This window comes from Clarias gariepinus, chromosome 23 (genome assembly GCF_024256425.1).
Source record: "Clarias gariepinus isolate MV-2021 ecotype Netherlands chromosome 23, CGAR_prim_01v2, whole genome shotgun sequence".
Lineage (NCBI taxonomy): Eukaryota > Metazoa > Chordata > Actinopteri > Siluriformes > Clariidae > Clarias > Clarias gariepinus.
The window spans coordinates 1,945,043-1,970,000 of record NC_071122.1 but is presented as its reverse complement, the minus strand read 5'-3'; the positions used below and the strand labels follow the sequence as shown (position 1 = coordinate 1,970,000).

The following is a 24,958-nucleotide window of genomic DNA, read 5'->3' as shown; positions in this document are numbered from 1 at the left end:
AACTCTGCACATGATGAATAGAATTGACAGTAAAAATGTTCTTTAGATTTGGTGACGGGTGCTTTGGGTAAATTATTAAACAGATATTATAAAATTGTGAGCGGAAACAGACATACAGTAAGTCATGGGTCGTACAGTAAGTCATGGGTCGTACAGTAAGTCATGGGTCGTACAGTAAGTCATACATGTGAGTAGGTCATGCATACTATGTGAGTTTAAACCTATAATTCGGTTTAGAATATTTATATTCCCATCTTAGTCTAATCAGTAAGTTAAATTCATTAACAGCTTGGTACACTGCATCTGAAGTCACACACCACTGAAGTCCTGAGCTCTGGATACTGTGTAGAGTCTGTGTGCAGGTTCTCTCCATAAGGTTTTACTGAAATGACTGTATCTCACATTAACCAAAAACTGGCTAGGCGGGCTGGCTACATTAAAATGCCCCAGGTGTGAATGAGTGTGTGTGTGTCCGGCAATGGAACTGTAGAGATTTATCTGACTGAGAAGTGATTAGAACAGCACCAGCACAGTTCTGAAACAGCCGGAATTGATCTGCACTTTCTGGCTTCACCCATATGTTCCTGTCTTGGTTTCATGCTACAGTATCCTAACCAGAAGTCATCACTGACACCAATGATCCGGCATGGCTAAATAGAAAGGGAGGAGATCTTACTGTTGGTAATCTCGCCTGCAGTAGATTTTGGAGTCTCGCAAGAAGCAGGTGCTCTTCAGTGGCTCAGCACAAGTAACACACTTCACACAGCGCTCGTGCCACAGAGAGTCATGCACACGCAGGAGGAAGCGTTCACTGATGGGCTGGTGGCAGCCCTTACACACCAGGCTGCACATACCCTCTGGATGGGAACACACACACACACACACACACACACACACACACACACACATGCAGGTATGAATAGAAAAAGGAATTATCAAAATGCATTATGGGTTTTGCATTAAGATATTTTATAAATTGTGCAGTATTTATTACATTAATAAAGTCCTCTAATAAAGTAATCAATCAATCAATCAATCTGTCAATCTATGAACAACATTACAATGATAACCCTATTTTGAATTACACAATTTCCTGCAATAGTGCACACATGTTAAATGATTTAATATGCATATTATAATAAGTTGGCATAAGACCTATAAAGGTGACTGGCACCAAAATTTAGTGCTGTAAGTTGTGAGGTGGATCAAACTTGGGTTTGGGTTGAGATCTAAGAAATTCGGGGAAACCCTTTTTTTCCTTTTAAACCATTCTTGAACTATTTTTGTAGGTTGTCTTTCACTGCTGAAAGACGACACTGCCATCTGGGAACACGGTCTGTATGAAGGGGTATAACAATGTTTGGGTAGGTGGTACATATCCACATAAGGAACATCCACATGAAAGGCAGGACCCAAGGCTTCCCAGCAGAACATCACCCAGAGCATCACACTGCCTCTGCCGACTTTAATGCCATCTACACTTGAGTAAGTGATGTACACAAACTCAACCATCCACATGATGTAAAAGAAAACATGATGCATCAGACCAGACCACCTTCTATCCAGTACTGATGCTCATGTGCCCACAGTATGAGCTTTCAGTGGTGGATACGTGCATGAGAACACCGACCAGTCTGAAGCTGCACAGCTCCAAACAGAACAAACTGTCACACACTGTGTTGTAACTCGTTCCTTTCAGAGCCAGCAATTTTTCCCCATCATTTGTACGACAGTAGATCAGAACATAATCACTGTTATTCACATGACCAGTCAGTGGATTTAATATTACAACTCATCAGTGTGTGTGTGTGTGTGTGTGTGTGTGTGTATATATAAATACTGTATATATGAAGTGTATACACACTTCAACATGAAAAATTTATGCAGAAAACTCACAGTCACATGGACAGTGCACCTACTGACATCTTTAGATGAAACATAACACTACACATTACTATAATAATTTAATTAAAGCTTTTACAATAGGCTAAAGAACTGTTGACTGTGTAGACTGAAGTGTGTCTACATTTATATATATATATATATATATATATATATATATACACTACCGTTCAAAAGTTTGGGGTCACTTGAAAATTTCTTTGTTTTTGTTTAGTGATTTATTTTCTACATTCTACAACAATACTGGGGATTTCAAAACTATAAAATAACACATATGGGATTAGGTAATTACGTAACAACAACAACAACAACAACAGTTAGTTGTTATTTTAAGACACAGAGGTCGGCCTTTCTGTAATAGTTCTTGCAAGAACAGTATTGTGTCAAGTGCATTTGCAAAATCCGTCCAGCACCATAATGAAACTGTCTCTCATGAAGGCCGTCCCAGGAGGGCGAGACCAAAACCTACCTCTGTCTCAGACGAGGAGTTCATTTAGAGTTATCAGCCTGAAAAATGACCAATTAACAACCAGCACCTGAGATTAGAGGCGTTATGAAGTCTTTACAGAGCAGAAGTAGCAGAAACATCTCACCATTAACTGTTCAAAGGAGATCAAATTCCTTTACAATGTAGAGAGAAATAAAAATCAGGAACCATCATGGAGTTAGAAAGTGTTCTAAAACTTTTGAGCGGTAGTGTGTGTATATATATATAGCCTATATTAGATATATAGATACTCTAACATTTCACCATTATTATAGATGTAGATATTATACATGAGAAATGAGATGAAGCTCAGAATAATGCACTGTGTGAAGAGGGTGAAAACAAGTGCAATTATTATTATTATTATTATTATTATTATTACTTTAAGTTAACTTTTATTAACAACAACAACTACAACGATGATGATGATGATGATGATGATGATATAATAATTGAGATTTACCTGGTCCAGTTGTTAAACAGCCCTCTCTCATGATCGGATCCTCAGAACAAACGTCCTAGAAATTAATAATTAATAATAATGAATATAATTAGGACATTCCTTCAGTCGCAGCTCAGAGTTACTGTACACACACACACACACACACAGGACGGAGAAGAGAGAGTGCGGTGTGTGTGTGTGAGAGTGCGGTGAGAGTGCGGTGTGTGTGTGTGTGAGTGTGTGTGTGTGTGTCCCGTGCGTTAGTAACCCGAGCGGACTGAAAGCGGACTCGTCTGTCTCTATTAAACTTCTCCGTCTATAACACTCACCCCGTGTCTCTCACTGTGTGTGTGTGTGTGTGTGTGTGTGTGTGTGTGATGCCGCGGTCCCTCCATCAGTCCCCCGCAGCCCCTCCCCCCCCCCCCACTCACTGTGTCTCTGTAGAGTCCGCCGAGTCTCCCTACAGTGTACACTATACACTCCTCAACTCTCACTGTGTGTGTGTGTGTGTGAGTGTGTGTGTGTGTGTGTGTGAGTGTGTGTGTGTGAGTGTGTGTGTGTGTGTGTGTGTGAGTGTGTGTGTGTGTGTGTGTGAGTTCCCGGACGGAGATCCGCTTACTTTAGTGTAGTGTACACACTCCAGCACTGATCACCTGCAGGACCAGAGTCTCATCACTCCATCCCTCCATCACTCCATCACTCCATCCCTCCATCACTCCATCACTCCACCCTCCATCACTCCACCACTCCATCACTCCACCCTCCATCACTCCATCACTCCACCCCTCCATCACTCCACCCTCCATCACTCCATCACTCCATCCCTCCATCACTCCATCACTCCACCCTCCATCACTCCACCACTCCATCACTCCACCCTCCATCACTCCATCACTCCATCCCTCCATCACTCCATCACTCCACCCTCCATCACTCCACCACTCCATCACTCCACCCTCCATCACTCCATCACTCCACCCCTCCATCACTCCACCCTCCATCACTCCATCACTCCACCCCTCCATCACTCCACCCTCCATCCCTCCATCACTCCATCCCTCCATCACTCCACCCTCCATCACTCCATCACTCCATCACTCCACCCTCCATCACTCCATCACTCCATCCCTCCATCACTCCATCACTCCACCCTCCATCACTCCACCCTCCATCACTCCACCACTCCATCACTCCACCTCTCCATCACTCCATCACTCCACCCCTCCACCTCTCCATCACTCCATCACTCCACCCCTCCACCTCTCCATCCCTCCATCACTCCACCCCTCCACCTCTCCATCACTCCATCCCTCCATCACTCCACCCTCTATCACTCCACCCTCCATCCCTCCACCCCTCCATCCCTCCATCCCTCCACCCCTCCACCTCTCCATCACTCCATCCCTCCATCACTCCACCCTCCATCCCTCCACCCTCCATCCCTCCACCCTCCATCACTCCACCCCTCTATCCCTCCATCACTCCACCCTCCATCACTCCATCACTCCCCCTCCTCCCTCTCCATCCCTCCAACTCTCCACCCCTCTATCCCTCCACCCCTCCACCCCTCCATCACTCCACCTCTCCACCCCTCTATCCCTCCACCCCTCCATCACTCCACCTCTCCACCCCTCTATCCCTCCATCACTCCACCCTCCATCACTCCACCCTCCATCACTCCACCTCTCCATCACTCCATCACTCCACCCCTCCATCACTCCACCCTCCATCACTCCACCCCTCCATCACTCCACCCTCCATCCCTCCATCACTCCACCCCTCCATCACTCCACTCCACCCCTCCACCCTCCATCCCTCCATCCCTCCACCCTCCATCCCTCCATCCCTCCACCCTCCATCACTCCACCCTCTATCACTCCACCCTCCATCCCTCCACCCTCCATCACTCCACCTCTCCATCCCTCCATCACTCCACCTCTCCATCACTCCACCTCTCCATCCCTCCATCACTCCACCTCTCCATCACTCCACCTCTCCATCCCTCCACCCTCCACCCTCCATCCCTCCACCCTCCATCCCTCCATCCCTCCACCCTCCATCACTCCACCCTCCATCCCTCCATCACTCCCCCTCCTCCCTCTCCATCCCTCCAACTCTCCACCCCTCTATCCCTCCACCCCTCCATTTCTCCACCTCTCCATCACTCCATCACTCCACCCCTCCATCACTCCATCCCTCCATCCCTCCACCTCTCCATCCCTCCACCCCTCCACCTCTCCATCACTCCATCCCTCCATCACTCCACCCTCTATCACTCCACCCTCCATCCCTCCACCCTCCATCACTCCACCTCTCCATCCCTCCATCACTCCACCTCTCCATCACTCCACCTCTCCATCCCTCCATCACTCCACCTCTCCATCACTCCACCTCTCCATCCCTCCATCACTCCATCCCTCCACCCTCCATCCCTCCATCCCTCCACCCTCCATCCCTCCACCCTCCACCCCTCCATCACTCCACCCTCCATCCCTCCATCACTCCCCCTCCTCCCTCTCCATCCCTCCAACTCTCCACCCCTCTATCCCTCCACCCCTCCATTTCTCCACCTCTCCATCACTCCATCACTCCACCCCTCCATCACTCCATCCCTCCATCCCTCCACCTCTCCATCCCTCCACCCCTCCACCTCTCCATCACTCCATCCCTCCATCACTCCACCCTCTATCACTCCACCCTCCATCCCTCCACCCTCCATCACTCCACCTCTCCATCCCTCCATCACTCCACCTCTCCATCACTCCACCTCTCCATCCCTCCATCACTCCACCTCTCCATCACTCCACCTCTCCATCCCTCCATCACTCCATCCCTCCACCCTCCATCCCTCCATCCCTCCACCCTCCATCCCTCCACCCTCCACCCCTCCATCCCTCCACCCTCCATCCCTCCATCACTCCCCCTCCTCCCTCTCCATCCCTCCAACTCTCCACCCCTCTATCCCTCCACCCCTCCATTTCTCCACCTCCCCATCCCTCCATCTCTCCACCCCTCCACCCCTCCTTCCCTCCCACATTACAGGGGGTTCCTGCTAACCCTTATGTTTTAATCTGATTCTTTTATATTTAATTCTGTAAGTCGTAGACACGTGGCAAGAAAGACTCTCTCTTTCTCTCTCTCTCTCTCTCTCGCTCTCTCTCTCTCTCTCTCTCTCTCTCACACACACACACACACACACACACACACACACACACACACACACACACACACACACACACACAGTGCATTGACCATGTAAGATTTATATCAAATATTTCTATAAGCAACAGTATAACAGTAATAAACTGAATGTTGAGTGTGGTGTGCCTTTACTTTTGTCCCAACACACTTCACACATTTTTTGCCGAAATGTTACGCTGATGATTTTCTGCTTTATTTACTGACATATAAACATTTCCAGTTATGCCTAATCTTAGAAAAAAAAATGTTTGTAATGTTTTTACAGTGAGCCAATAAGTGAGTCTTCTTAAACAACTGACACAGAACTGAATGTATCTGTATTTATTATCACAAATTTAAAACACTTGTGTTCCTCTGTGACAAAGTATTATTATTATTATTATTATTATTATTATTATTATTATTATTATCATCGTTGTTGCTATTTTATTATTAGTGTGGTAATTTTATGCATATTTAATTCATCTTGTTTTGTTTATTTAGCATAATAGAAATTAAATGTGCATTAAATTAACAATAATGAATAATTATAAAAATAAGAATAACAACAACAGCAGCAACAACAATAATAATAATAATAATAATAATAATAATAATAATAATAATAATAGTGCATATCTGACAGTGCATATATGATTATTTATTTTTATCAGTAACTTAAAAAACATTGAAAACATGATTTTCCCCATCATTTGTGCGACAGTAGATCAGAAGACCTAGTGGGGTTTTTTTTCACACTAATAAATGAGGCGTGCCCCCCCCCCCCCCCACCCTGTTACTAATAATCAAAGTGGCTCAGATTCCTGATATGTCATGTAACAACATAATCACTGTTATTCACATGACCAGTCAGTGGATTTAATATTACAACTCATCAGTGTGTGTGTGTGTGTGTGTGTATATATATATATATATATATATATATATATATATATATATATAAATAATGTATATATGACAATTTGTGAAAATTTCTTTTTTTTATTATTATTATTATTATGTTCATTTTAAATCATTCATTTTGTTTTGCTTATTTAGCATGATAAAATACGCATGGCTCACAGTGCAGTAATTCCTCAGCTCTGGATCAGTCCCTTTTCTACTTTTACATTTGTCAGCATGTTACCATGTGATTCAGCAGCTAACACATCACTTACATTCTTACAGACAAATGTGGGAAACCAAAACAAAAAAAGTAATAAGCATTAATTTATTTTTAAGAAATGAAAGCCCTCATTATCGAATAATTATTAAAGCTTCAAGCCAACTAGCTGTGTGTCCAGTATACTGTATATAATTAGAGTCTTGGGCGACTACTATTTTTATGGTTGTTTATTTCTTGACTTCTACATTAATGATTCAGTGCAAAAAAGATTTTATACTTCTAAACATTGAACACAAATTTAAATATAACAACAAAAAAATTCAGAAATGTACTGTGAAAATTGTTTTTCTTTATTATAAATTACAAAAATTGTACCACAGACCACTGTACAGTATACTGGTATATACAGTGTACATCATGTAGAAGACAATTTACTGTTGTCTAGAGACGAGTTACACTTTGTGCAGACTGCAGAGGGAAGGGGTAGTGCGCACTTGCAGCACGGCCCAGGAGGTGAACATCAGGACTGGGATCCTACAGTCTCCGGGGCTGATGGGGTTTTATGATCTAACATGTCAGACCGCAAGCTGATGGTAAAATAAAGTGTTTATTTATATATATAAATCTGCACATTACTTTATATGCTGTGTTATTTTACTTAAATAAGAAATAAATAAAGAAAATATAGCTTGGTAAAATTCTCCAAAGAGTGTCAGCGTCCTTTAATAAACGGAGATGGAGATAAGAGATGAAATGATGCAGTGCCACAACGTTTGTCAATTAAAGAGTCTTATGTTCACCTTTTTGTTTTAAAGTTTCAATTTAACATATTCTGTTTTTGATCCAGAAATACTTTAATTATACAGCGATTATTATTTTTTTAAATAAAGATGTAGGAAGTAATACATCTCCTTCACAATTATACATGATATGATTTTTTAAGTTATTAATATTTAATATCAGTGTGTATTATTCTCCCATATAAAATAGTAATTAGTAAATATAACAAGACATGGTGTTTCTGGGGTAATATTCACAACAGCGCCACCTGCCGTTTAACACTGACTGGTGCAGTTCCAGCCAGGAGGTAGCGCTCATTTACAGACATACTTCATATTTTGGAGTACACGTCCAGTATTCTTGCCAAGAAAACCCCATGGACAGCATCTAGGAGGGCCTGGTGTGCCATGGTCCATGAGGTCACGAAGAATCGGACACAACAACAACAACAACAACAAAAGATATTCTACACACAATAAGAAAAAGAGCCTCTGTAAATTTAAATATTTTATTCAGATGACACTGAAGTCTGTAAAAGTTTCTATTTTTAATGCATGTATGTTTTTTCAACAAAATAAATGTTCTTTTTGCATTGTTTCGCTGTTAGACTGAGTGCTTGAAAATGATCTATGTACAAAAACTAATTAGTGTACTTGGTGAGCCTCTTCCTGTCCTGATCCCCCAAACTCACTTCTGACACCAGGGCGGCCTGCACTCTGTACAAACCATGAAGCTTACATCACAGTCAAGTTCATTCATTACGAGTTATTACACAGACATATTTACAAAAAACAAAGGGAGAGTGGACTTGTGTCATGTTATCTGATGGGGCGCTTCGAGCATCTCCATGAGAAAGGTGTCTATGGGTGTATCTCCAATCAGCTTGAAGAAGAAGAGATGCTCTAAACACTTCAGTCCAATGGAACGCAGAGCGGGGAGACGCAGTAAGAGCTTAGCAAATCTGACAACACACACACACACACACACACACACATTAGTTCTTTACTCTTAGCTACAGAATTATCCAGCATAACAGAAATTTTACTCTCAGCATCACCTTAAGTTAATATTTATAGCACAACAATCACCACCTAATAACATTCTCATAACATTACTTATGTTTTTAGTTAGTTACACTGCAGAACAATCAGGATTTTTTTTTTGTAAATGCCACAAGAAAGCTGGGACACTATGATGAATGATTTCATACTAACATTTACATTTTATAATAATAAGAAATAATAGTAATGCATAAACATGGTGATATTTATAAGCATGTAAGATGTTTGGAGACTCCAGCAGGGATAACTCCGCCCCATGTGCTCTGACAATAGAGGGTTAGTTTCTACAGAAACAGAGTTCTACATTACACCTGCATTCAAAAATAATGCACACCTCCTGTTAGTTAGTTGAGAACATGTTGTCTGCAGGTTTTAAGTAACATAACTGTAGTTGTTTACATCTCTGCAACAGTAAACACATTATACGCAACCGGGTGAGGAGTGCTCACTTTTTCACACAGTGCTTAATGGTAACAGCAATCTGAGCCTATACTGGGTACAGACTTCCCCAAACTGGACAGCTGAGTATTAAAAGAAAAAAAAAACATACTTTTTTGTTTGTTTGTTTGTTTTTTAACAGTTTTCAGCTCTCCAGGGTGTGTGTGCGTCTGTGCCCATGATAACCTCAGATTCGTGTTCTCGGCTGGCTGCAGTGAAATCTGGTGTGGTCATACGCTCTTGTAGCTCATCCACCTAACAATTCAAGTTTTGTGCATGTCGAGATGAGTTTGTGATCATTTGGGTTCCTGTAAGCTTCCCATTCTCCTCTGATCTCTCTGATCATCAAGGTGTTTCAGCTGCAGACCCTCCGAGATCAGACATTGTCTTCATTCTGATGGCTGATGTGAACATGTAACTGCATGGCTTTATGTGTTGTGGATGAATGTGCAGGTGTTCCTAATAAAGTCGATGGTGTGTGTGTATATTCGAGTTACTGTAGACACATGAACAAAGTTCAGACTTTGTTTTTGTGGTTCTCACAGCAGCACAACCAGACAACAGGAGAGGAAGCGCAGTGAGCTACCTGCCCGGCTGATTAGGGTATTTTTGCTTGGTGTAGGACTCCAACGAGGCGTATACTTTTTCTCTAAGCATCTCCACCTCAGCTGAGTTAGAAAGGCCTTTAGCATCTGTGAGCAAAGACAACACACACACTCAGTCAGACACAAGGGGCATACAATTGCAGATGGTGCAAATGCAGAGCGGCTTTAATGTACATTGTGCAGACAAACACTTCACCAAATCCAGGGAACAGGAAGTATGACTGCACACGAGACTAACACACCCGACGCAACAGCACCTCCGATTCTTCTCTAACACAAAAACTCCTAAAATACATACATACATTTCCATAAAAGGAGATTCACAAACGTAAACCTAATTAAAACTAATGGGCTTTAGGCCGCATCACTTACGGAGGAGAGCAACTGCTAAATTCTTGCTAAAAAGATTTTAGTCATACTTTTTTTTTTTTCCAACTGGCTTATACTGTACATCAGGTTTATCTCATTCTCACATTCTCTGTTAGCCCTCATTCTGTGCTGCCAGGACGGATCCGCTTTTTTACTGAGTTTATCTGTGGCTTGTGTTTCCTGGTACTGATGTGGTTTGATGACATACTGTAGGTGACTGATCAAGTCTCACAGGCTTTTAACAATAAACCTTTAACAAATTATTTTTTATACTTGCACTGGTTACTGCTTCTATGATGTATTTGCACCCTCTCCGGGGTGTACCCTGCCTCGTGCCCTAAGCCTCCTGGGATGGGCTCCAGGCCCCCGCGACCCTGAATACAGGATAAAGCGGTACAGAAGATGAGTGAGAGTGAGTGAGTGTTTACTACTTAACCTTGCACTGGTTTTAAAATATTTCTAGTTTATGTTTTTTAATGTCTGTCCTGCTCAGTCTAACAAGCTGGGACAGGGATCCAGGTGTGTGTGTGTGTGTGTGTGTGTGTGTGTGTGTGTGTGTGTGTTTGCCACTGACCAGGGTTAAACAGAACGATGGCTCTGAGGCAGCCTAGCTCGGTCTTATCCATCTGCATGTCCTTCATCTTAGACACCAACTCAGTTAATACTCTGCCACACACACACACACACACACACACACACACACACACACACACACACACACACACACACACAGAAACTAGCAAAATTTTATATTTTATCTTTCAATTAAACAGATTCATTATCATCCATTATCACACTCAGCACACAGTAAGAAACCTGCACACACACCACACACTGATTCTCCTCGTGTTTTTAAAGTCTCAGGAATACAAACGTTGCCAAACTTCCTTATGTACAACAAAGATAATAAAAGAGAGATAATTCACACAATCACTGGCCCATGTGCCGTTTCCTTTATTAGCTTTATTACTGTAGTTTAAGTACTAAGTGTTCCACAAGTGGACAATGTGAATCATTTATTAATATAATAAACTACTGTTGATAATAAAGTCTTAAGTTAAATTTATAGTTTAATCTCTCCTCCTATTTGATTGGCTTGTTTTCATTTTTTCTTTCTTTCCTGGTTTCCCCCCTTTCTTTACTCCTTGTTTTTCTTCGTTTTGTTCATTTTCCTTCTTTAATTATGCCTGTTGTCTAGCCTTGAACACACATATACTGTATATAGATGATATCAAATTAAGATTATACAAGTGTGTCTTTGCTTCATTGATGTGTTTTGTGAATCTGATATACTTAAAAAAACACTACTAAAGAGTTATAGCTGTTCATAATGTGCTGTAAAAGTGCTCATAGAAACCCTAGCTACTGTATAATATATTGTTCAATTCAATTCAATTTTATTTGTATAGCGCTTTTAGCAATTTTCATTGCCACAAAGCAGCTTTACACAGTCAAAAGAATTATTTAAGTTTGTATGAAATGTGAATTTGTATGAATCAAAATGGTCAGTTTGTCCCTGGTGAGCAAGCCGAGGGCGACAGTGGCAAGGAAAAACTCCCTGAGTAGAAACCTTGAGAGGAACCAGACTCAACAGGGAACCCATCCTCATCTGGGTGAAACAGAAAGCAGTAAATGATCTACATTTATACAGTGTGTAGGGTGGGAGGCAGTTCAGCTATAATAGCTGATGTTAATTGATGTTAATATGGAGTCCAGGTAGTTATTGAAGACCCAGGTAGACTTGTAAGAAGTTCCAGTAAATAAATTTTTCATTTATGCATTTGTTTTATGTAGGAAATATGTCAAAGCTTCCACTGAAAACGTCACAGGCCACTTTAACCATGAACTGAGGACTGAGAGAACATGATGATGTCTTACAGATACAAAGTGTGTACAGTAAGATGGGGTGAAAGTGATGCAAAATGCCAATTTATGAGTTCAGCAAGTTGTACCCCAAGTAGGCTGGCTAAAACGACCTGTCTGTGCCAAGTGTGCCAGTGGAGAGGCCAGTGTGTACTCAGGAGGAGAAAGAGAGAGGGACGCACCATACAAAAAATAAAATGCTTAGATGTCATATATGGATAGCTGTTTTTTTTTTAAACAGCATACAGATGTTAGAGGTACACTAATTACAGTAATAGCTTAAATGTTTGCCATTTTGTATTAAGATTCAGCTCAGTTATTGTTTAATGGATAGTCAAACTGATTTGTGGTTGCAGTCATTCTTTTGTCAGAAAGCAGAAGGCTCATCACCGGTTTTGCTGTAATGGTGTTTTGACATCAGCAGCAGAGGGCAGTACAACGAGCAAACTGCTTCTGTAAAGTCTGAGCTCAATCTGCTGAAACCTTCCCAATGCAGTGACAGATTAATACTCATCGAGCTGCCAAGGTCTTACTCTATTTAGCATCATGAGTTTTGCTGAAAGAACCTTTTATTTAGTTACAAATGTTAGCAAACTAACTGAGTTAACCTGTCAAAAATAGAGCCAACTCCAGCAGTATGTGCGCTGCTCCGGTGAACGTGGAGACCTGTGGCCAGCAGGATCCCATCTTTCACTGTGACAGAGCGGTGCGAGAAGGAGGCGATGAGCAGCTCATTCCAGCCTAATGAATACAGCAAGAGAAGAGAAGTTGAGACAATAAATAAGATGGAAAAAACATTAAGAATGCGTAGTCAAGGCCATTCTACAGCACATCCTGTTTGTCCCACGTCAGTGTGTATAAACAGCTCTTTTCATTAGTGTAGCAGTGTGAGGTTACAAAAAGGTGTCTACTACAGCAGGTGAGAAATATGTGTAAAGCAGAGGATAGTGTCTCAGATTTTTTTGTGTGTGTGTGAGTGAGTGAGTGAGTGAGTGAGAGAGAGAGAAAGAGAAAGAAACCTACCTGCCCGAAGGAGAATGACCTGATCATCCAGAGGAAGTTCCGAGAAATGTGGTATCCTTTTAGCCCACTCAACCAGTGTGAACAGCTGCTTGTCTGCTGCCTGGCAGATGTTAGTGACTGGGTCATTTGTCTGAGTGAGAGAGATAGAGACAGAGAGAGACTATTAGTACGATACCAGTTGCTGTAAGTAACCTTGCATGAGTAGAATTTTAAGGCATAAGAACTGAACAGGAATAAACACTGTTGTTATCAAAAAGTTTTATTTAACACAAAAAGCTACATATAGGCATTAGTGATATGGTTTATATTTAGTTTAAAAAGTACATTTATAAAAAGAGGGGGGAAAACTGCTCACTTAAGGCCATTCCCACTTCAGCTTTAAATCTGAATTGAGATAGATAGTATAATAAATCATTTGGTGAGAATTCTACTAAGAAAGAATATTTTACAGCTATGGCAAAAAGAAAGTACAATCTTCTTCAATTCAAAGTTTTTATTTATCGAGGACTAAATATCAATCATGTGCTTCAATTTCTACAAACACTCACGTGACAAGAAAAAACAACTAATAAAAATGTCAAATATACCAACCCATATTTAGGTGAAATAAAATAGGTACATCCTATAATTCAGTCCAAATTTAGCAACAGTAACTTAGTGTTTTCTGTAGAAGTTTATCCTTCTCTCACATTGTTTTGGAGAGATTTTCATAATTCGTTTCTTTTCATCATTGCTTCAGTAGTGTGATGTTCGAGGCTCTTGTTTATACACAGCTCTCTTAAGATCCCACCACAGCGTCTCAGTATGGTTCAGGTCAGGATTCTGACTTAACCCTTCCAACACCATGAGCCTCTTCTTTTGCCACTCAGATGTTAATATGTTGGCGTGTTCATGATTAATGACTTGATTTCAGCCTAGTTTAAGCTCACATTTTTCCCAAGAACATACAGATGTGGCTATTAAGACTGCGCGTGTTTTCCCGCGGGATGCCGCAATTTAGCGCGTGGCGCGCCGCGACTTGCCGTAAGCAACATTCGGGAATTTAAATAAATGTGTTGTGCTTCACTGAATATCCGCCAGATGGCGCATGGAAGGACTTTATCTAAAAGCCGGACCAAGTACTGTACAACGAAGAATTGTGCATAATTACTTAGTCTAAAACAATATTGTTCCCAATGCTGAAGCAAACATGAATTTTACAACAGATCTTTCATGATAAATGTGTGTATATGTGCTTCATATTATTTTCATAATGATGAAATGAGATGCCCAAATTCGTGCTTTAAAATTCTTAATAAGTTTCTTATATATTTTTTGTAATGTTTTAACAGGGACAAAACAGTAAAAGACATGGCAATGTCTCGGTTTACATGGTGTTGAAATTAATTTAATTTCCTGATAGTAGGCTATCTGATAGTCTTAACTATGCGAATGTCCTGATTCGTGAATATGCCAACATATCTTATTTAAAACGTAAAAAATGTGTCGACATCATTAGAAGACATGAATGAACTATATATATTATATTATTAAGTAAATATTATTTTATGACCACGAGCTTCTTCGGGCTTTTTATAATAATCATCATATTTGCTGTTTGTGTCCAGCATTTAATAATTATTTCATACATTATTTAACCACGGCTGGAAATAATAGCTGGAATGTGATGTGATTGTGAATTCATGACTGAAATAAAGCAGTTTGTCTTTTGTAAAGTACTTTCACTTTACAAAAGGCAGCGTTTTTATGAAGCGTTTTTTAAAGGCAGCGTTTTTATGTAGGTTGATAAACGTGTGTTGTACAGTATATACACCGCGACAGCGCGCGCAGTTACTTACTTCTCACCTTTCATGTAGGTCTGCTCGGACTAATTCGTTTTAAACCCCTCAAAAATGTGTGTGTATACAGCCCCAAACCTCCATCAGTTATTAACAATAGCGTCTATTTAGAAAAAATGCCCCAGTGATTTCGGAGCTTCAGGAAATCTCCCGGCGCTCTGCGCATAACACCGGGCCAACTCATGTCGGAAAGAATTTATAAACGGTTTCTAAACGTGGGCTATTGTTTTTTTTTACTTATAGTATTTGTTAATTTAATTTAAATGAGGTTTGGGCTCAGGACTTCGATTCGGCATCGTGATTCTCCTCTTTAATTTACTCCATAGTTTTAATCAGCGCTCAGCCGCATGCATGGAGTTTTCCAGAGCGCACCGGCAGAAGTAGACTAATGATTATGAACGCGTCGGGAAAACAGCAAGCAGACTGACTCTGACCATTTATAAAAACGTTTGCGTTCATTTTCTGACGCGCCAAAAAACAAAAACAATACAGAGCACCAAAAACAATACAGAGCAGCGCAGCTTATTTGCTTTCAAACATTTATAAAATCACGTTTTTTCGTTATTGTGAGTGCGCTTAAATAAAAGTTGAGTCTTATAAAGGCATGTAGTCTTATATAGTTTTATTATATAGTTTTTGCACATTAATCAGAGTCCTCATCTGTTACATTTTTGAGGACAATAGTTTTTTTTCAGCCTGTCACGGCGTGCGCCCAAATCAATATCGCTCCTCGCTCACTAGTTAGGCGGCCTCTCCTTCAGATATGCGAAGAAGCAGGGCTGCAGAATTAGGCACGAATAGTGAAGAAGAGCTCTCCTTGCTAAAGATCACGGGCTTCCAATCCGCGCTATAAAATACTCGGGGTTTGTTGGTTTACAGTGGATTTTACTACGCGGTGTGAGTGAGACGCGCGCACACAACGCGGAAGTGCGGCATGCAAACGGGGCAAATGGAACGCGCCCCAGGGACTTCAAAGAAGAGCCAGCGCAAGCGGACGGAGGCAGGAGCTACTGTCCGCGGATGGCCGTCGTACTCGTATTTCATAGCGCAGGGTGAAAACCCGGGATCATTGGCATGGATGAGCTATGTCCAGCTCTGTACCAGCATGTCATGTGGGCATTATAAGACTAAAAAGTGGCAGCTGTCACGCCTAAAAATAGACGCAGGTTAATTTTTTTATAGTCTAAATTAAAATCCTCCTCTTTAGTGCCTTCTATTCCTATTAATCCTATTGTTCTTTTAGTGTCACTGCGTGTGCTTACAATGCCAGACAACATTCAAATGCAAATTATTCACTCTCCCCAAGTGTGAATCAGCTGTTCTCACCTATACATATTAACCTATACGTTCTCACCTAAAGTGTTTAGGTGAAATTCCACCTATACAAGTGTGACAAATATGCAAAGAAAAAAAATAGGAAGGGGCAAATACTTTTTCATGGCACTTCACATGTAGTCAGATTGTTCCACTGGGCTGAAACTGTAGCAGGTGGAGTTATAGCACTTTTCAAATCACACTTACTATACACTGATATGAATAACTTTGAATGATGAATTCTACGTTAATATGATCTCGGGCTTGCTCCACATTATAAAAGCAAAGCGCGGAGTTTAGTCCGAGATCAGGGAAGTACGTGATGTGGTGGAAAATAGGCAGTGGCGGTTCTACACTGAATTGCTCCGCGGGCGAGATTATTTCGTGTTAATATTGACTACCCTAATAATTAAAATAAGTAACTAGTTTACTAGCGTGAGCTACTACTGCTACTGATTTTATTTCAGCTTACCTGTTCAGTTTTATTGCCATTCCTTTTAAAATATTGTCTTTATAGGTTTATATGTTGTTTGTCTTGATGTTCTTTTTTTCGTTTCTTTGACCCAATATATGTTCAGTGATACTTCAAATAACATGTTTAAATAGCATTGATTTCTGTATTGTGTTATATTTTTATACTAGTAACTGGTGTTAAAAATGTATCTCTACATTAATGAGCCAATGTATTATGGTGTGGGCTGCTGTGGGCCAGGAAGTCCAGGGCCACTTTTTGGTCCCAGTCCGCCCCTGTAATAACAAATGGAGAAAGCGCAGTCAAAGCCCGGGGATTCTGTGTTCCGCGGGGGCCAGTCGTGAATAGCTGACACTTGGTGACAGCCAATAAAATTGAAGCATTTTTGTTGCTTTCCACGTGGTGTGGCGTTGCTTAAATAATATCTGTATAATATCCGTATATCCTATAAAATCGTCCAGACCCTGGTTCGAATCCCGCTCTGGGTGAAAATGTAATAAATGTGAATCCTTTGTTTTACACTTTTTGCTTATGATAATCATTAAATTACAGCAACTGTGAGGTGAGTGCTAATGTGTTTCATAGCTTAAGAAAAAAAATTTTCAATTGCAAACATGCATTTAGTACTGAAGCATAACTTGATAATGTAATGACTATATCGTGGTATTTTAGCGAATAGCACCGGAATTTTGAGCACTGGCTGGGAATCGAACCCGGGTCTCCCGCATGGCTGGTGAATCATCTACCACTGAGCCACCAGTACCCATCTGCGTTTAAAGCGCGTAAATATAGGCCAACGTCATACATCTTGCATATAACGCGGGTGCGTTACAATAATAATAATAATAATAATAATAAATTTGGAGAACTACTACTACTACTAATAATAATTCTGAATGGAAATGAAGAATAAATACATATTAGTTTGAGCTTGACACGTTTATGAGCTCTGTCGCTTGCCGTCAATGGGCGCCTAAGAGACATAAAATTTTTCGGCTTCAGTAGACACACAATACTTTAGACTGAAACACCACTCCCCCCTACAGGTATTGAAGGGCATTTTCACAGCTTGCCGCGCGCACTTGCGGGAAGTCGTGGGATCCCTTTTCCGAAAACGTGCGTTTTTAAAGGCCAGATCTGTACTGGTATAAAGTGGAGTTCATCATTATTTCAGTGACTGCAGGTTTCTCCGGGCCACTAGCTGCAGAACAAACCCATATCATCATCCCTGCACCACTAAACTCCAGTCACTGTGAGGGGTTTTCGATATGCTTTGTTCAGTTTTCACTAAATATAGCAATGCACATGATAACCAAATCTCTTCAGCTAGGTCTCATCAGTCTAAACGATATTGTTTAGAACTTTTGCAGTTTTGTTCAGATGCAAGTTTGAAATCCTGAGTCAGGCTGCCATATTATTATTTTTTTTTTTATTTCTTTATATCTCTCAGCATTAAACAGTCTGACCTTGGACTACAGTAAGTTTGCTGAGACACATACTTCTGCAAAGATTAGCAACTGACCTAAACACTCCCTACTACTTAACAATCCTTCTTACTGCACAGTGGTGCATTTCAAATTGTTAGTTGATGGCCTTATAACACTTTCCCAGATTGAGAAGCAGTAAATTAGGGCTGATGATACAGTTTCCTACCTAGAAGACAGGTCGTATGGGGTGACATTAAGGGATCCATAACTGCCCCACACAGACACTCTACAGGTGTCCCACAGGGCTCAGTACTTGGTCCTCTCCTGTTTTCCCTCTATATCCACTCTCTTGGTAAGATCAAATCTTCACAAGGCTTTTCATATCATTGTTATGCAGATGACACACAACTTATTCTCTTTTCTTTTACTCTCTCAGACACTCTACTCCAGTTTCTACTCGGATCTCAGTATGTCTGGCAGACATCTCATCCTGGATGACAGCTCATTTACCGAAGTTCAATCTCAGTAAAAACAAACTGCTGTTCATCCCTGGTGATTCATGCCTTAGTCATTCTCAAACACTAAAGAAACAGTCAACAACAGTCTCCTTCAATAATCAGATCACTCCATCAGCAATCTTGGGGTAACTCTGGATAATCGACTGTCATTTTTCCCACACATTGCTAACCTTACTCGCTCTTGTAAATTTCCTCTTTAAAACACCAGACGAATTCACCCATTATTTTCACCACAGGCTACTCAGGTGCTTGTTATTCCGAGACTGGACTTAATGCAAGCTCCTGGCAGGTCTGCCATTGTCCACCATTCATTCTCTGCTGATGATCCAGAATGTTTCTTGTCTGGTTTTCAACATCTGCAAGTTCTCCAAAACTACCCCGCTCTCAGCACTGGCTTCCTGTAGCTGCCGGTATCAAATTCAATACCCTGATGCTGGCCTACAAAGCTAAAAACAGCCCTGCATAAACTTACCTCTCAGCTTTAATCACACTGCCAAATGCCTAAAAGTAAACGTGATTTCAGCGATGTCAACACAGCTGCCAATTTAAATTGAGGTAACCACAATTCTTCACGATTAAATAATATTGTCATGCAAACTACACGTTCATCCACACAGACCTTAACCACGAAGGTGCAAGGCCACGGTGCTAACCACTACGCCACTACGCCATGACCCACTGATGATATATGGACTGATTGCTATCATGTAATTGTCTTTGTATGCACAGGCTCATAATCAGTTCAGGGACACAGAGGATCCAGTTGCAGACTCAACTTCATTAAAACTAGTGCTAAACAAATACAACAAACAGTAACTATAAGCAAGGATCAAAAGCTGCTCTAGAACAGGTACATCAAGAGCAAGACAAGCTGAAAAACTGAAACTTAAATAAACAAACTCAAGTACAAAGGTACTCAGGAACAAACTGCATGGCGCTTCCCTGACATTGGTGGCAGAGAGACACTCTCAGCAGGGCAGGAGGGCAGAGAGAAACTCTTAGCAGCCAGAGTGGCAGAGGAAACTTCTAGGTTGGACAGTGTGGCTGATTAACACTCTCAGCAGGCAGAATGGCAGAGCAATGTTCGAAGCAGGGCAGGGTGGCACAGCAGGGCAGGGTGGCACAGCAGAATTATGTTTTCTGTGGGGGAAGAAGGCAGAGTGACAAAGGAGGCCTCCTTTATAGACTCGCTTGGAGATTTTCTGGGAGGCCAATACTCTATTTTTTGGCTATTCCCCAATCCCAACCTATAACCCACCTGAAAAATGACTTTGGTTATGATGGGCCAGGACCTAATCAAGGCACCTCCAGTTTTCCAACTAACTCTTCCTGTGGTCCTGCAAAAACATCCCTCAGCTGCTCCCACCTCTTCAGGAGATGCCAGTTCTCACTCAGGGACTTATTTATTTAACACAGCACTAAATGAACACAACAAACAGACTATGAATGAGAAGCATATACTATGCTAATTATGTGACATGCAGAGACTGATGGGTTGTATACAGTAGTCCAGCACCTCCATGACACTTTCCCGACACTCTAACAGTTACAGTAATTAAAGGAAAAGCTCATTCATTTTCTAAAGAGAACTGTACAGTAATGCACATGCACTATCAACAATGCGATCCATAAACCTCTGGCACAGCTGGCCAGTGTTATTAATCACACAACATGGACTTAGATAAGGACTTACAGAGTTTCCTGGACTGTCATCTGTATGTGTTTCAGTCTTGGGTTCCACTGCAAGCTCAGCACCCAGGATCTTCTCCACAGGCATGTCTTCATTTAAACTGCAGGTTGACTCCACCTCACTCTCACACTTCTCCTTCCCACGCTGCCTCTCTTCCTGAACCGCTACAGTGAGCCAGACACGACATAAACACACTCCTCTATAGCATGTATATATTCTTTTATCAAGCACATTTTATCTGGATGTGTGTGTTTGGGCCCTCTCTCTCTCTCTCTCTCTCTCTCACACACACACACCTTCCCTCTTCATGCCCGTGGCCAGACACTTCTGGTAGCGACAGTATTGGCAGCGGTTGCGTTGGCGTTTATCAATCAGACACTCCTTGTTGTCCCGACATGTGTAGGTCAGGTCTTTACGGATGGTCCTCTTGAAGAACCCTTTGCAGCCCTCACAGCTGTACACACCATAGTGCTTTCCTGCAATCACAGCAAAACCAAAACATCATCTGTTATCCTTAAAGCAAATGCTAACACTGCACGGGCCATATTCCAGAACACAGATTGTAAGAGAGTGGTTCTGGACGCATGAGGAAATATTCACACACATGAACTTGACACCACAGTGTGTGTATTATTCATTCAATGTATAAGAAGTCAAGTTCAAGTCTACTGTCATTACACAATAGTAGGTGTAGTCAAGTTAGACTATAGTCTTTCTGATTGAAAGAAGTTAAACACTACAGATTGTTGAACTTCACAACATCCTTTTGTAACTTTTTTCAGTAAACACTGAAAAAATCAAACAGTACGCTGTGGGGAACAAGGATTACCCGAGGAGCGATCACCACAGATGGCACAGATGTGTTTGGACATGGAGCCAGGACTGGTGCACTGGTAAATGGTAGCGTTGGCCAGAGGAGGCAGACCAGGAGGAGGCTTCACATCCTCTGAGCTGCTCACACTATTCAAAGAGCTTATCTGCATAATGGATAAAAGGAAAGAGGGAAATAAACAGAAAGAAAGATAAAGAGGGAGGGGGAGAGATCGAGAGAGGGAGGATCAGGTCTTGCATTACACATCTGGCACACACATCCATCTCTCACCATAACTCTCTCTTTCATTCTATCTCTCTCTCCACCTCTCTCCCATTCAGTTGCTTGTCACAATATTGTGCTTGTGCACCGCTGCCAGTAGAGGGCGACAGCGTGACTACTATACAGCGTATACCATCCACACAAATCACTTCAATTTCAGCTAAATTCTTTTTGCCCTTACTGCAGGGTTCTCGTTTATCTTCATACACATGAACCTTTCTATGTGTGTGTGTGTGTGTGTGTGTATTCCTTTTTGAAGAAAAGGAAAAAGTCAATGTCCTTAAAATGGTCTGATCCTCCCAAAAATATAGAAAAGGTAAAAAAGATTTTACTGAGTTAAACACTTCATTTTGGTAAAAAAGGTTAGGGTTTAGATTAGGCCTAATACAGGACTACTTAGTTACAGCAACTGTACCATGAATGAAAGATCATCACAAAGTCTGAAAACCAAAATCTTCAATATTTTGAACAACAGAGACTAAATACACAATTTCCTGGCAGTTTTTTATTACAAGCATGTGATGCCTAAAAATGAAATATTTAAGCATTTCCCATTTTCTGATCAAATCAAAACCCTAAAAGTACCCCTGCTTACCCCAGAACTGTTGGTGTAAATTTTAGGAAATATTAAAATTCTTCTCTAATCTCTCAATGTGTCATAAACTTATTCGATCCAAATCCAGTCTTCAGTCTAGACCAAAAGAAAAAAAAGTTTTGAAAGGGACTGTGTGTGAGAACGAGAGAGAGAGAGAGAATGTGTGTGTGTGTGTGTGTGTGTTCAATTCTGAATGTGAGTAAGAAGTCTTTTCGTATTTACTTCCTTCCTGCTATAAATATGTCTGTGAGCGTTTTTGGCCAATAAGCGACTGGACTTTTTTTTTTTTTTTTTTTTTACAAAAGGTTTTAAACTGGCTTTCGCATTCTTTTCATCACTTTCACTACTCTTTTTAACGTTTAAAAGCAAACCTTGTGTAAGCTGCATTCTTTGGTGCCAGGGCATGAAATAATCATGGATCTATATGTATTAGAAAACTGCACAGACCTGGGTCACATGATATCACACAATATACTCAGTACTCAGCGTGTGATCACCAGTGCCTGGTTAAGGACTACGGAAACAGAGATCAGTGCTGCCCACAGTGGCACAGGAAGGCCTTATTCTCTCCTTTCCTCCCTCAGTCACTCAGGTTCCAGCTGGAATTCAGCATGTCTGGGAAACATCTCATCCTGGATGGCAGCTCATCACCTGAAACTTAATCAGTAAAACCAAACTGCTGTTGATCCCAGATGATTTATTCCCTTGTCAGTATCTAATGATCTCTCTGGACAACAGCCAGATCACTCTTTTAGGCACAGCCCACGACCTTGGGGTAATTCTGGACCATCACCTCTCCTTTTTCCTTTTCTCTCCACACATCTCACTCTCAGGTCTGCACCAGTCATCCCCTGAAGCTGATCTAAGAAGCAGTTGCACTGCTTGTTTTCAATGTTCCACTGGCTTCCTATAGCTGCCTGCATCAGATTCAAAACACTGATGGCTGCCCACAAAGCTAAAAACGACCCAGCACCCACCTACCTCTTAGCTCTAATCCCACTGCGCCCAACACTGAACCATGTTCCTAACTGTTAAGAGTATTCACACTGACTCTGTATATTGTATACTGAGACTGTGTCTGTTCCTTGAGCTAAACAAAACTGTAGGATCAATTAAAAAATCTTTTCAGTAACTGATTAAAAACAGTGAATGTACTTATTAGTGGAGTATATCTGGATTTTAGCTCAGTAAGATTCACAAATTCCCCCCTTTGGGAAAATCAAAGCACATACATCTATCTGTTTACTGCTCGCATATTTCTCTTTTGCAGGAGACTTGCAGGAGTCTTTGGGAGAGTCTGCTTTATTTTCAACCTAGATCTCACAAAGGCATGTTGGCAAGCTGCCTTCACCCAGAGCCATGACCCAAATCAGCTTTCAGTACCACTGTGGGACTCTGGCAGTGCCAGGTTATCCCCTTCAGCTCCGTATTTTTTTAGCCCCATCACGAATTTTTGTCAGTGCAAACCAGATGATGTGATTATTTATTAAAGAGCGTGGGATGACCCCTGAGACCACATGAGGAAGCTACTGAACATACGAAACATACTGAACTCAGGTGAACCCCAAGACATATCACTCGGGGCTGGTGGACTGAGGACACAGGGTGAGCAACTGATGACCTGAAACAGGCTCTCCCAGTTCTCCCACTTTAAAAACCCAACCTTCATCTGCCCCTTCATTACCCACATCCACATGTCTGTTAGCCGAAAAGGTAAGATGATGTCCCAGGAATGTCCAGTAGGAGGAAAGAGCACCCAGTCATGAATGTGAGCAGGAAACTCACCCCACTGAAACAGAGGTTCACCTCGCTTTGCCTTGTACTCATTTCCAAACTTGTGGAAAGTACAGCAGCCCATGTCTACGAAGCGAGGCAGTGTAACACAGTCTGGCTGGAGCCTTGTTTCTCTTCACCCTCTGGCAGGGAGCGGGACAATAATAAAATGGTGCTGTCATAGGACACAAACTTTCCGTACACAGACAGTTGCAAAGATGACCTCGTCTCCCCTTGTGCAGGACACATTCTCATGTCTCATGTCATACATGTGGTTGTAAATACACCACTGCGCACCCATCCTGCCTACTAAGTAAGAGCTCTCACTATAACAAGACAAACACAAAGACACACTGAAGAACCAGAACACCAACTCAATACAGCAGTGCCACATTAGTGAGAAGAGCAAGAATAAGACAGAGCCGAGGCAACACAGGAACCAAAACACAAGCATGTGATAATATAATCCAAACACTTCTGAACTGTTACTGAGGGTAGCTGTGCTGCTGCACACTTTCTTCTAGGATGTCACTAATAAAAGAACATTTAGGTTAAGAGTAACAAAAATGACTACTGAAATGTTTGATGTGACTGTTTAAGGCATGTGATCTATAAGATGTGTAGTTTAGTACAATATAGATGTTTTAGGGGATTATTACTCCCTCTTCACCACATTAGGTCCATTTGCTCCACATACCTACTTATTTTGAGCTACTCTCCAACCTTCACACTCCAACCAGCACTACTTGAAAATTTAAAGCCCATAAGTGCATTTTTGGCATCTATGTGAGACTAAGCGGTCTCAATGTCAGAGTATTCAGGGTTTCCCACTCATACCAATGGTTTAGACAAACATTTTTTAACAGTTTTAAGAGTTTTAAACAGTCTAAAACTCTGAGAACTTCAGGAGTAGCCACTAAAGCATTATAAAGATTTTTACTTTTAAATTAAAAATACAAAGC

The 24,958-nt window shown here is 41.5% G+C and overlaps 2 protein-coding genes across 4 annotated transcripts in view; both read right to left on the bottom strand.

Annotated features, from left to right (window-relative positions):
• lmx1a (LIM homeobox transcription factor 1, alpha) overlaps positions 1 to 852 on the bottom strand; it is a 13,243-nt gene extending 12,391 nt beyond the window's left edge. Inside the window, exon 1 of the mRNA XM_053484492.1 lies at positions 677 to 852. Within this exon, the coding sequence (XP_053340467.1) occupies positions 677 to 852 (176 nt within the window). The remainder of the gene's footprint in view (positions 1 to 676) is intronic.
• A 6,942-nt stretch (positions 853 to 7,794) lies between these two features.
• The window catches only part of rxrgb (retinoid X receptor, gamma b), a 40,884-nt gene continuing 23,720 nt past the window's right edge, over positions 7,795 to 24,958 (bottom strand). For 2 of the 3 annotated variants that reach the window (XM_053484027.1, XM_053484025.1), the window contains 8 exons: positions 21,365 to 21,512; positions 20,832 to 21,011; positions 20,539 to 20,699; positions 13,277 to 13,406; positions 12,862 to 12,994; positions 10,965 to 11,056; positions 10,003 to 10,108; positions 7,795 to 8,878 (listed from right to left, as the gene is read on the bottom strand). In XM_053484027.1, the coding sequence (XP_053340002.1) occupies positions 8,731 to 8,878; positions 10,003 to 10,108; positions 10,965 to 11,056; positions 12,862 to 12,994; positions 13,277 to 13,406; positions 20,539 to 20,699; positions 20,832 to 21,011; positions 21,365 to 21,407 (993 nt within the window). In that variant the 5' untranslated portion in view covers positions 21,408 to 21,512 and the 3' untranslated portion in view covers positions 7,795 to 8,730. The remainder of the gene's footprint in view (positions 8,879 to 10,002; positions 10,109 to 10,964; positions 11,057 to 12,861; positions 12,995 to 13,276; positions 13,407 to 20,538; positions 20,700 to 20,831; positions 21,012 to 21,364; positions 21,513 to 24,958) is intronic. The other variant, XM_053484026.1, reaches the window with a different exon arrangement.